General features: G+C 31.1%; 1 protein-coding gene across 1 annotated transcript in view; it reads right to left on the reverse strand.

Moving 5' to 3' along the window:
- The window catches only part of LOC114336374 (motile sperm domain-containing protein 2), an 85,079-nt gene extending 71,257 nt beyond the window's left edge, over window positions 1-13,822 (reverse strand). The window contains exon 1 of the mRNA XM_050657422.1: window positions 13,549-13,822. Within this exon, the coding sequence (XP_050513379.1) occupies window positions 13,549-13,639 (91 nt within the window). The 5' untranslated portion in view covers window positions 13,640-13,822. The remainder of the gene's footprint in view (window positions 1-13,548) is intronic.
- Between the last annotated feature and the right edge of the window lie 387 nt (window positions 13,823-14,209).

The following is a 14,209-nucleotide window of genomic DNA, read 5'->3' on the forward strand; positions in this document are numbered from 1 at the left end:
GCAGTTATTGTTTATTACACAAAAAAGGGGACATAACAAATCTAAAAAACTATTGTCCTATCAGTTTGCTATCACACATTATAATATAAACTTTTCACAAAAGTTATCAAAAAAAAAACTGAAAGCTCAGTTAGACTTCTATCAGCCTAAAAAACAAGCTTAATATAGATCGGGATTTAGATACAGAGCTAACCACCACTTACTAGTGATAAAGAACCTGATACAGAAGTCTGCAGAATACAACAAACCATTGGCACTGACATTCAAGAACTACGAAAAAGCATTCAATACCATAAGCCAGCAGAAAATGTTAAGAGGAAACAGTAGCGATCAACAGGTAGCGAAAACGCGTTCCAAGATTGGGGCTGTAATTTTGAATATTTTTTTTAGATATTTGGCACACGTATTCGTAATATAATAAAGAATGGCGGTACAGAGCCCAATTTGAAAAATATATTAATATGTGGAAATTACTCTGTAAATAAATACAATATTAAAAAAACGAGCCTGTACCGCCATTAAGAAGAACAAAAAAATACACTTTCTTCAAATAAACTTTTTTATCCGATGCCTAGATTTTGTGTCATTTTGGAACTACTAATGAAATAAAAAATTTTAGTAGTTCCAAAATGGCACAAAATCTAGGCATCGGATAAAAAAGTTTATTTGAAGAAAGTGTATTTTTTTGTTCTTCTTAATGGCGGTACAGGCTCGTTTTTTAATATTGTATTTAATTACAGAGTAATTTCCACATATTAATATATTTTTCAAATTGGCCTCTGTACCGCCATTCTTTATTATATTACGAATACGTGTGCCAAATATCTCGACAAAAATATTCAAAATTACAGCCGCAATCTTGGAACGCGTTTTTGCTACCTGTTGATCGCTACTGTATCACCTTAACAGCATTGGCAGAATGCCGAATAGACCATCGCTACACTAACATAAACAAATAGGGTAAGGAAAGGTATGTTGGTGATAAAAATAAAAAATACTAACAATATAGGAATTTGACAACTAAGCAAGAAATAAGTTTTGCTTTATTATGTTACTTATTATTTGATAACTGTTTAGAAGAGTTATTTTAACAAAAAATGAATAATAATGATAGTAAATGTCAAATTGACATACAAACTTATGTTAGGTAAGCTGGTGACACGGTAAGGTATATTGTGATAGCGGTTAGAAAATTTGGTAAAACAACCGCAATTTAGGGAATTTAACTTAAATTGGCTAAATCACGAATTCAATGCAGCTTTTCTTATTGATAATTAGTTTATTGAATGGTTTTATAAAGTTTTATAAAGAAAACAGCAATTATTCCAATAAATATGTAACCGTCTCTCACATTCAATAAGAAATGGCTCCATTGTCGACTGTCGCACAACGCAACGGTCAAAACAGTTTGTTTATTAAAAGCGGGTACGCGAAATCGTAATATACGAGGTCTGGCTATTAAATAACGAGACTGAGCACGCAGAAGGCGTCCTAGAGGGGAAGAGTGGGAAACGAATGCAGCATTGGATAGCTGGAAGTGTCTACTCTTCCAGTACGAAAACACGTTTTTGTCTGTAGTAGTATTTTTTCTGTAGAGGTTAGAAAAGAACGTGTTTTTTTCTCGTGCCAGTAACAATGTGTGACGAAAAACATGAGCAACGGATTAATGTGAAATTTCACGTTGAATTAAAAAAACTCCGACTGAGTGCTATAATTTGTTGAAAGAGGCCTATGGTGAGAATTCTCTATCTCGTGCGCGTGTTTTCGAATGGTATAAACGGTTTTCTGAAGGCCGAGAGAGTGCCGAAGAAGCAAGGATGTCGAAATCAAAATTTAAAGCCATGCTAATCGTTTTTTCGACATTAACAGCATCGTGATGACTGAATGGGTTCCAGAGGGTCAAACTGTAAACCAAACTTACTATTTTAAAGTTTTGGCAACGCTGCGTGAGCGAGTTCGTAAAAAACGGCCGGAGTTGTATAAAAACAAGTCGTGGATCTTGCACCAGGACAACGCACCTTCCCATAACGCGCTGTCTGTGAAGCGTTATTTAACCGCTAGAGGCATTCCAGTGCTCGAACACCCGCCGTACTCGCCTGATATAGTACCCTGTGACTTTTTCCTGTTTCCGAAGATCAAGTCTGCCTTAAAAGGAATCCGGTTCGAGTCGATGGAAGAGGTGAAGCGAAAAACGGCGGAGCTCCTAAAAACTCTAACAAAAGAAGACTTCCAGCATTGCTTTGGCCAATGGAAAAAACGAATGGAACGGTGTGTGGCGAGGGAAGGGGAATATATTGAAGGAGAGCATTCGATTGTAGAATAATTTTTAAAATAAAACTCTTTTTCATAAGCAGTCTCGTTAATTAATAGCCAGACCTCGTATGTTTGTTCTGCTTACACTCGTAACAACTTACTAGAGCTGTGTCATGAATGTGCTTGCATAGGGAACTGTGTGGTAATCTGATTAAAAATTACCACCAAATTACTTGTATCACCAAGATACCTTTCCTTACCCTATATCTACCACAATGCCATGGCTAGCCTAAGATTATCTGAACAAGAAACAAATCAATTCTGTTATGCATATTATGAACGGGTATCATCATCATCACCATTCAACCCGGATCTATCTACTGCTGGATATAGGTCTTTCTCAGTATTTTCCATATACATATTTTAGTGGAGTCACTGAAGGTGGATAAGAGCTATTACCTCCGATTTCGGTGAACCTCCATCGATTTTTATGAAAATTGGTGAGTAGTTAGAGGATAACTCAAGGAACAAAGGTGACATGATGCCAACTTGCGCTTTTACCCTGGGGGTGGATGCTACCCCTTCTCGGGGGTGAAAATTATTTTATTAAAAATAACCCCATAATTCGATAGAGGGACTAACTCTAAGCAAAATTTGTTATATAAAGTAATTGAAATTAATCATCACTTTTTGAGTTATTAAAGATTAAAGATTTTAATTTTTCCTGAGAAAAATGCATGTTTTTAACCGATTTTTTATAAATAATTCAAAACCCATAAGTTTTTACAAAAAAGTTATTATTACCAAAATTGAAGATAATAAAAAATGAAATAAATTCCTTACTAGAAAATCCTTTTAGTGTTAACTAAAAGTGAGTTATAGGTAATTGAATGTATATTTCTTTCGGCGACTACCCAAATCTAAGTATTCAAGCTTAAATAACGGGAAAATTATGCATTTTACAACACAAACTTATTAAACATTTGTCAAAGTATTTAAAAATATCTATCAGATGAGCCCACACGATAGCATTAAGATTTATGCTCCAAAAATTTTTCAAAAGTTATCTTTTAAAAATTTTTCCAAAAAATGTTATTGTTTTTTTTTTAAATAACTCCGTTAATTTTGAGACATGAGATTCGCCTAAAAACCATTTGAAAGCTAAAGCTAAGGGCTTTTAAACCACGTTAAATTTAATTTTTTAAACCCCTTACTTTTTTCAAAATAAAAGGTTAAATTTCCCGGTTACATGGTTCTCGCAGGCAAAATTTAAGCTTAAAACGTTTCTATCTCGGTTATTTTGTACCCTACAGAAATAGTAAAACAGGTAAAATATTTGATACAGAAAAAACTAAAATTTGATTATATATCATTTTTTTCGTATATTGAGTATATTTGGGGTTATTATTAAAAGAAAATGAAAATTACGATAATCAGAAAAATTCTGAATTTTTTAAATCATATCTTTTTTCAAAAATATGCATTCTAAACTGGTCAAAATTGTTGAAATCATTACTTATGCTATTATAAAGAAACTTTTGTAAGGATTTCTATAAATTTTAATTTTTGTGGAAATGGCGATGTTTTATTTTTCACTTTTTCCAAAAAAAATCCAAAGTGTTCTCTTATTTTCATCATAACTTGCTTAATTTTGATGCTATTAACGTCTTATGAAGCTCATTTGATAGGTATTCCGAAGTACTTTGACAAGTGTTTAGTAGGTATATTTTATAAAATGCATCGTTTTCCCGGTATTTAAACTTGAATACTTAGATTTGCGTACTCGTCGAAAAAAATATACCTTCAATTACCCATAACTTACTTTGAATTAACATTAGTGTAGTCTTTAAATGAGAAGTGTATTCAAATTTTTATTATCTTTAATTTTGGTAATAATAACTTTTTTGTAAAAGCTTATAGTTTTTGAGTTATACGTGAAAAGCAGCTTTAAACATGCATTTTTTTACGAAAAAATAAAATCTTTGACCTCTAATAACTCAAAAAGTATTGATTTATATTAATAACTTTATATAACAAATTTTGCTTAGAATTTGTCCCTCTATCATGCCTCTATCTATTTATGGTATTATTTTTAATGAAATAATTTTCACCCCCGAGAAGGGGTGGCATCCACCCCCAGGGTGAAAGCGCAAGTTGGCATCATGTCACCTTTGTTCCTTGAGTTATCCTCTAACTACTCACCAATTTTCATAAAAATCGATGGAGGTCCAACGAAATCGGAGGTGAAAACCTTCAGTGACTGCACTATTTTTGTTTTGTGGTGTTTGCATCAAATTTTTGTCGATCCGTTTTATGTCATGAGACTATCTTGTTGGCAAACGACCTCTACTTCGATATGTTTCTTGTCTTGGTCTCCATTGTATTATTCGCTGTGTCCATCTGTTATCCGATATTTTGGCTATGTGCCCCGCCCAGTTCCACTTTAGGGTCATAAGTATTTCTCTGGCATCTGAAGAAGAGGTCCAGGAATAAGAAAAATACTCCTGGCTGAAGAACGTAAGAGACTGGACAGGCATGGACACACATTCGATACTAAGGACCGCTCAAGATAGAGAGCAATTTGCTGTAGTTATAGCCAACCTTCAGTAATGGAGAAGGCGCCTTAAGAAGAAGGCATCTGTTACTCCTGTTCTCCGTCTTATTTCCTTCTTATGAATATTATTCCATGAATAGGTATGATATTAACATAAATGGAGAGAAGCTCAGTCATTTGAGATTCGTAAATGGCATCGTCCTTGCAGCCATATATCGTATGGATGATGCAATACATTGTTGCAATAAAATATTGAAAAATTATATCACGCTTCCTTGGAAGTCGGATTAAAGATTAACATGAACAAGACAAGAAATTACAAAATAAGAAGTATTAGAAGTAAGAAGTAACGAAGAATTCTACGCGTGTAATAGTTAGAACACAGAATTAACCTGACAATTCTGGAAGAGTCTTTAACAAGACAGTAAACCAGTCAGTAAACCAAGACAGAAAAGTAAACCGATCATATCTACATTCTCTAACAAGAAGGATAGACCAAATGAAAATACGTACACGGTTATTCACTATATTTTGACTGTAAACTGCTTTATTTACAGAATTAAGAAAAAATGTAAAATACAAAAGTTATTCGATTTTTAAATTATAATTTTTTGACACATATATCATACTAGTGACGTCATCCATCTGGACGTGATGACGTAATCGACTATTTTTTTAAATGAGAATAAAGGTCGTGTGCTAGCTCATTTGAAAGATTATTCAATTCCCTATTCAGTAATATAACCACTAACATGATTATTTGTACAGGGTGTCCAAAAAAAAATTTTAATTTAATTAATAGACACAAAAAGAAGAATGTATGTAATTTATTTAATACATGCTACTGCTGACAGGAAACAGAAATAAATGTTTCTTGAACAAATAAACATTACTTTTCACTTAAATTTAATGTTCAAGCTGCCACTCACCTGCAGCTTGCCAATTTGAACATTGAATTTAACCTAAAGCAATGTTTATTTGTGCAATAAACTTTTATTTCTGTTTTCTAACAGCAGTAGAAGATATTTTGAATTTAATAAATTACATACATTCTTCTTTTTGTGTCAATTAATTTAATTAAAAAAATTTTTAGGATACCCTGTATAAATAATTATCTTAATGTTTATATTACTGAATAGCACACAACTCCTATTCTCATTTAAAAAAATAGTCGATTACGTCATCACGCCCAGATGGATGACGTCACTAGTATGATATATGTGTCAAAAAATCATAATTTAAAAATCGAATAACTTTTTTATTTCTGAATTCTGTAAATAAAGCAGTTTACAGGGGGTCAAAATATAGTGAATAACCCTGTACATGATGATGTTCATCAGACACAGAATCGCAGCCAATGGAGACAGCCAGCTAATAATATTTAGACTGTCACCAAGCCCTGACACGGGCTCAAGTAATAAGGAAGAGGAGAACCAGATGGTTGAACGATTTGAAGGATGACTTGACAACGATGAATTTACAGAGATGGATGAGAAAGAAGTTGATCTGAATGAAAGAAAGGAACCAGCCAGACAAAGACCCACTTAGGATTATAAAGGCAAAAGACGAATTCAACCGTCATTTTGTACTTCTTTAAGGGGCTATCCTAGTGTAAAAGTACAAAATTCATGTACTTTTTTGGGAATTTCTAAAATAAAAAGTACTGTACCAATTGATTTGAAAATTTGCATGAGCATTTATTATAAAAAGAAGTACACGTAAAACAATTGCATAAAAAAAATTGAAAATTAAACGATTTATGCGCCATCTACTGGCATTGTGAAAATAAAAACATAGCTCCACTGCTGCAGTGATTGGGACTAATAGAGATCCTGAAACATAAAATTTCAAAGTTATTATTGAAATATAAGTTATTTTCTATACCATCAACTAGGGGTTTTTTGATCGGATAAAAAATGTCAATTTATCGGTTTTTGAAACTGAAAATGTTTTAGCTAATTTAAAAAAAAATGCAACACTTCGTCATTTTTCCAAATTTTAATATTCTTGAAAAATCCTAGTTGATGGTATAGGAAATAACTTATATTTCAATAATCACTTTGAAATTTTATGTTTCAGGATCTCTATTAGCCCCAATCACTGCAGCAGTGGAGCCATGTTTTTATTTTCACGGTGCCAGTAGATGGCGCATAAATCGTTTAATTTTTATTATTTTTTTATGAAAATTGTTTTACATGTACTTTTTTTATAGTAAATGCTCATGCAAATGTTCAAAACAATTGGTACAGTACTTTTTATTTTAGAAATTCCCAAAAAAAAGTGTATGAATTTTGTACTTTTACACTAAGATAGTAACACCATTGTATAATGGTACCTAATGGTAACACTCTTAGAAAAGACCCAAGTGCAAATATTTTTGACATATACATCGATAATTTTAAAACAAATAAAAAAACAAATAATATCCGATGTCATGGCGAAGAAGTCACGTATACTCTGTGATCAAACCTGTTTCAATTGAACAATTCTAGTATTGGTAAGTAAGGTATGTATTCATATACATATAATTATTTTTTATCAAAATACATTCATTTTTGACGCAAGGACACTACTTGTGATAACTAAACAAATTAGTTAACCTTGGCTTGAGTATTTCGTTAGCTTATTCATAGGAATAGATACACTATATAATTTATCACACATGTGAAGTTACTTTTGTATCGACAATAACTGATTATTAAGTTAACAAGAGTATTGTTAATTTTATGAAATACATAGGTACACTCCTCTAAGAAATGAACGCACCACCTTAAAAATTGTTCATATTTGAGCCTTTCAGAATCAAAACCTACTAAATCCTAAATTTTTCATTTTCCCTTTTTTACATAGTTTCAAAGTTCAAGTATCTATTAATCTACAGGCATAAGTTTTCGGCTCAAATCCGCCATTTTATGACATTTATTGATGCGACTTTGATTAGGAAATGCCGAATACTTTTTGGGAACTTTACATTTTTAATGTTTTTTGTCTCCTGAAAAATTTCATAAAATGGATCTAGCAGGTTTAGATTCTACAGACCTCTTTAATGTCTCAAATTTGCTAAACCTGTTATGCGATTTAAGTGATTTTTTTAACATGTTATAGCCTTATTCTTTAACAATATCGCTGTAATCATATTTTTGCTAGTAAATTGCTACTGTAAATTGTCATTGTATACCGGGTGTACCAATCAAACTGTGATTTTTTCTCAAAGTTTGTGTTACCCTGTGGAATATTCTAGCATTTATAAAATACTGAAATTAAAACCCAACTATAGCCTCATGTTTTCTTAACATTTTGTTTTTTGTTCATTCGCTTATGCTTGATAATAACAAAAGTTAGGAACTTTAACAACTAACCTTGTTTTCACATCAATCAATACAGGGCGATTTTAAATATGTATGGCAAACCTTAAGGGGTAATTCTGCATGAAAGAATAATGAAAGCTTGCTTTATAAACGCATGTCCGCAAATGATTCGCTTCCGAGATAGGGGGTGTTGAAATTTCTCTTACAAACTGACGATTTATTTAATTCTCTAAAACCGGTTGAGATATGCAAATGAAATCTGGTGAGTTTTAAGAGGTAGTTATTGCGCATTTTTTAATATACAATTAGGAATTTAATATTCCCCATTGGCGCGCATCCGGGTAATATGACCCTTATGTGCGCCAATGGTGAACATAAAATTCTTAATTGTATGTCAAAAAATGCACAATAGCTCCCTATTAAAACCCACCAGATTTCATTTGTATATCTCAACCGGTTTTAGAGCAATAAATAAATCGTCAGTTTGTACGAAAAATTTCAACATCCCCTATCTCAGAAACGAAGCATTTGGAGACATGCGTTTATAAAGCAAACTTTCATTATTTTTTCATGCAGAATATCCCCTTAAGGTTTGCCATACATATTTAAAAATACCCTGTATTGATGAAAAAAAGTTAGTTGTTAATATAGTTATAAAGTAATATAAAAGTTAGTTATAAAGTAGGTACCAAAGTTTTTTTATTATAAAACATATATGCGAATGAATCAAAAAACAGAATGATAAGAAAACATGAGGATATACATAGTTGGGTTTTAATTTCACTATTTTATAAATGCTAGATTATTCCACGGGTGACACGAACTTTGAGAAAAGATCACAGTTTGTATTGGTATCACAGCGATATTATTAAAGAATAAGGCAATAACATGTTAAAAAAATCACTTAAATCAAACAACAGGTTTGAAAATTTGAGACATTAAAAATGACCAATTTGTAAGGTGGTGTGTTAATTTCTTGGAGAAGTGTATTACTTATAACAGGAACTTTTTAAAAATCTCTTCTTATTCTTTAGGCATCTTCTGCACATCTGATATAGAAATAGCTATTAATGGAACATCCTGTTTATTATTATATTTTTTTGATTCTGCGTAGAATTATGGAAAATTGTGCATAAAATAAATGATATTTTTAAGTTATTCTTTTTTTTCAAAAACAACACGCAAACATAAGATTTTGGGCACTGATACCTACTCCATTTACAAACATTAACTCTTGAAAACCTGTACATTCAAAAAGCAGATTATGTTACTTCGATCATTTTTATCAGAATGTTATTTTTAGAGATAAACGGCACGCCAATTTTTTAATCACAGGCCACAGGAAGTCACACATTTTAAAGGAAACTTTTTTGCATAATCACTTTCATCAGATACCCCAGGATAAGTTTCAAGAGGTCGCCCATGCGAAAAATGGTCCTAATTTATTTAAACAATTTTTTTTAACAAATTATAAAAATCACAGAAATTTCTTGGCTTGCACAATGTTTTTTTGCGCTTTTTTTAATCATTCTGAACAAAAAAGGTCTCCTGAAATTTTTCTCTAAAGTTAATCGTTTTTGAATTATAAACAATTTAAAATTAAAAAAAAAAGAAAAATGACTGTTTTTAAGGCTCAAAAACACAATTAAAAAATATAATTCTTGAATTCGCCATGTACCTAAATTCAAGCTAAACACTTGTTCTATCAGTTGCCAATAAATATTTTGGGATTATTTTATTTTAAAATACTGTTTTTTAATTATTAATGAAGTGCTTATATCAGACTTAGCGCCGTGTGCTCGGTAGTTATAAATTAAGACCCTGTTCAGATGACAAGCACTTGACGTGCGTTTTGATAACGCGTAGTTACAACTATGTTATGTAAAATGTAAATGTAAAATGTATGTAGTTGTAATTGCGCGTTAAGCGCTTGTCATGTGAACGTGGCCTTATGCGAATACTCCACTGCCGTGCTTCTCGCCTTATCTATTAATAAGAGCTTCATTAATAATTAAAATACGATGTTTTAAAATAAAAAAGCCCACAATATGCACAGGGAACTGATAGAAGAAGGTTACTCTAAGGTAGATTATGCAATTTGCAAATTTTTTTTAATTTTTTAATAGATTGTTACTGTTTTTTGTTTCACTTCTTTATATTTTATTTTATTGACGATTTGTATAATTTTAGTAAATTGTATTTGTTATTATTTTTATTTATGACTCTTGTAAGCTTTGTTTATAAAATTGTTAAATTTTTCATGGCAATAAAGCACATTCTATTCTATTCTTGAAATTAAATTTATGCACTCGAAGATTTCAAACATAATATTTTTAATTGTTTTTTTCATTCTTGAAAATCATCACGTTTCGTTTTTTTTTCAGTTTTAAATTGTTTTTAACTAGAAAAGATAGTTTAAAAGATCCAAACAAACATAAAAAAAATTTGTCCACAGCAAATAAGTTGATTTTTACAATTTTTTAAAAAAATTTTATAAATAAAATTGCAACCACTTCTTGCACAAGTGACTTCTTTTGATCCTTATTTTGGGGTATCTCACGAATGTGATTATGCAAAAATATCTTATAGGAATATTTTTTCGAGCTTCCCGCCTTATCTAATAAGCGTTTCATAAACAATATAAAGAAAAAACATAGTTTTAAAATAAAATAAGCTCAAAATGTTCATAGGAGACTGATATAAGAATATAAGAAGATTTGAGCTTGAATTTAGGTACATCGTGGATTCAAAAAAAATATTCTTTACTTGTGTTTTTGAGCCTTGAACATCGTTATTTTACATTTTCTTTTGTTTTAAATTTATTGAAACTCAAAAACGATCAACTGTGGAGAAAAGTTACAAGAGACTTTTTTGGTTCAGAATGATCCAGAAAAGCCTAAAAAAATTGACCTGAAAAAATTGACTTTTACAATTTAAAAAAAAATTGTTTCAATAAATTAGAACCACTTTTCACATGGTTGATCTGAACCTTATTCTGAGGTACCTATCTCATGAAAGTGATTATGCAAAAGTTTAATGACTTTATAGTACAGTTGGGTTAGAGGAAAAAAAAACATTGAACCTTGCATGACGAGCTACCAATAATTTAAAAGAAAACCATTTTTGCTCAATATTTCCGCCATTTTTAATGGCAGAAACCAATGACTGTGTCTTATGGAGGATAAATTGATTTCAAAAGTCCAACAGCAACTGCTTCTTCAGTAGATGCCATCTCTAAAAAAGGTTGGCAGAGTTTTGCAAATTAAATCTATCCTGTGCTATTCTTATTGGGATTTGGAGGTCTAGTCCTGTCCAATCCTTTATGTTGTGCAACCAGGTCATTTGTCATCTGCCAGGACCACTTTCTACTCCTACTTAAAGTTTTCAACTTGTTGAACACGAACACAACACAACACTTGTTTCACTTGTTGTATAAAACACAAAAATGTGACTTTCTGAAAGAGTGTTACCTACTATTTGTTAGTAAACATTTTGAAGTGAGGTACCTTGATACAAAATTTCTTAAAATATCAATAAGTATACCTACAGGATTTCCGGTTTTAGCCGAACTTGTAAACGAAACTATAAATATATCAGACATACAAATCAACAACTATTAGGAAAGAAGAAGAAGAAGATGTATAATGGAAAAATGTGGTGAGCAACTTGGACAGTCCATAGCGGCCACCTGCAGCTTTAGAACTGAGTAGAGAGCTGTGGAAGAGTTTGCTATGGAACTCTAAGGACCTCATTGCCTTCTTTATGTATGAATAGAAAACAAAAAGTTGTGACTGGCTAATTGACAAACAAGTCTATGCCATAAAACAAAAAAAAAACAAAAAAAAACTATTAGGAAGTGCAAATTTCCAGATTTCAAGTCTGATTATTTTCAGAGATAAGTTTAATGTGCGGTCTACATGAAAGATTCTCTATACATGTCTAATCTTTATTTTCAATTTCACTCATAAGAGCCGTTTTTTACATGACCGAGATTTACTTCGAAAATTATTTCAAGAATAATAACGAAAATTTATGTAGTTAAATTATACAGTTTTTCCGTTGTTCCTTGTTTTACACCTACAGTTAAATCTTAACATAATTGTTGTGAAACGCATGCGTAGTGTGTAATGTGAATGACATTAAATATAATTTTTTTTCTGATAACCGTAACGCCCAGTGTCATAATTCAAAAATGCAAAGATGTACCTACCTAAATTTATATCATGAATATTTCCATATAGGAACAATATTACTGATAATAATCATGAACAGTAGAGCCCCGATTATCCGTGGTCCTCGGGACCAGACGTTGGCACGGATAATTGAAATGCAGGGATAATCCAAACATTTACTTCTCATATATAATACATATCGTCGGTATACTGCGAAAACCAGGTAAATGACAAATTTTAAAATATTGAGTTAAGTATACCAAAATTCTCAGCTTTTTACGTTCTACATACAGATAAAACTCAATAAATGATACCATTTACCATTCAGCAGATAATTTATATAATAAACAAACAAGTTACACCTAACCAACTTTTCATTTTCAAATACAACAATATATCGCTACTTACTTCCATAAAATCAAAGTTCTGTTGCATGTAAAACCAACTAACGCACATATATATTTGCCGGAAAACAATATATTTCTACTGCTGTATATCTACCATATTCAGTAAAAAGCTGATAAGTGTCTTTAATACAGTACGATTTATTTTGATTTACAGGTAAAACTAGGTAAGTGATCGCACCTTGATCTTAAATTTAGGTTTAATCAGCTAGGTCTCTTCACTTTTTCAAACTAATGATAGAATGTTATTTCTGATATATGCATCTTTCATTAGCATATCGAATATCAAACACAACTGGTCCGCCTAATTCAAAATAAAGCAATAAACTTTAAAAACGTTTTTTCTCGATTTCGGTAATTCTACATTTACCTGGTTTTCGCAGTATACCGACGATATGTATGTATGTACATAAATACATATTATGTACCTACCATAAATGGATAACAGAAAAAATAAATCTTTCATTATGAGTCTCTTTCTCGGCGTATAGGGTTTAAGTCGAGTGATTTATGGTCACGCTACTTTGATAAAACCTCAAAAATGCAATTTGAGTAATAGAAAATCATAGCACGGATAATCTGCAGCCCGGATAATCAAGGGAACACAAAATTTTGAAATTTGAAAAAAAATCATTTGGGCATTAATGGGTTAAATCATCAAGCATAGATACAATCTGGTTGTGAGTTAATTTTTATGTTCAGAATTCAGAGACCTTTTAAAGGGATATAAATCTTAAAATTAGATAAAAAATTCAAATTTTAAAACAAGCAACATAAAATATTTTTAAGTCACTTGGGAACATTGGTCTGATAAGATAAACAACAAAGTACAATTTTTTAATTAATTAACAACTTACTATCATTTCCTTTTGAAGAGACTTCGTCCAGGAATGATTTTCTTAAATCCTCAATCTCTGGTTTTGATACTTCAATGTATTCTCTAACCATTTTAGATATCCGTTTATTTCTAAATTAAATGTATTCTAATTAACAATTATTATTATCACACTTATTCACTCATTTACTGATTATTATAAAAATGAACTTTGTTTTCAAGCACTTCTACTCTTTACAAAGATAAAAAACAAACAAAAAACATAAAAGTGTCAACCCGTCCCCTTCAAAGTCAAATCCATAGATAAATAATATATAGTACAGGGTTGCCAGATGAAATTTCAGAATATCCCTAGACGGGAGCTTCAATTTCCCCTAGAAATCCCTAAATCGTATTAATTTTACCTAAAAAAGAAGAAATTGACAGATGAAAGCTGTCAATTTAATTTATAACCTATTAAACACTGTGTTTAATCCACTTTAATCATTGATTAGGTAATGTTTTAATGTTTACTTAGGAATATTTATGTCAGGGAACAATAAATAATGACAATAATAATAATATTTGAACAAAAAGATATTTAATAACAACAAAAAATGGCGGCAGCACAGTTTAATAAATCCCTAGATTTCAAAAAAAATCCCTCCAGAGCTCCAAAAGCTTCAAAAAATCCCTAGATTCGG

The sequence above is a fragment of the Diabrotica virgifera genome, chromosome 8 (genome assembly GCF_917563875.1).
Source record: "Diabrotica virgifera virgifera chromosome 8, PGI_DIABVI_V3a".
NCBI lineage: Eukaryota > Metazoa > Arthropoda > Insecta > Coleoptera > Chrysomelidae > Diabrotica > Diabrotica virgifera.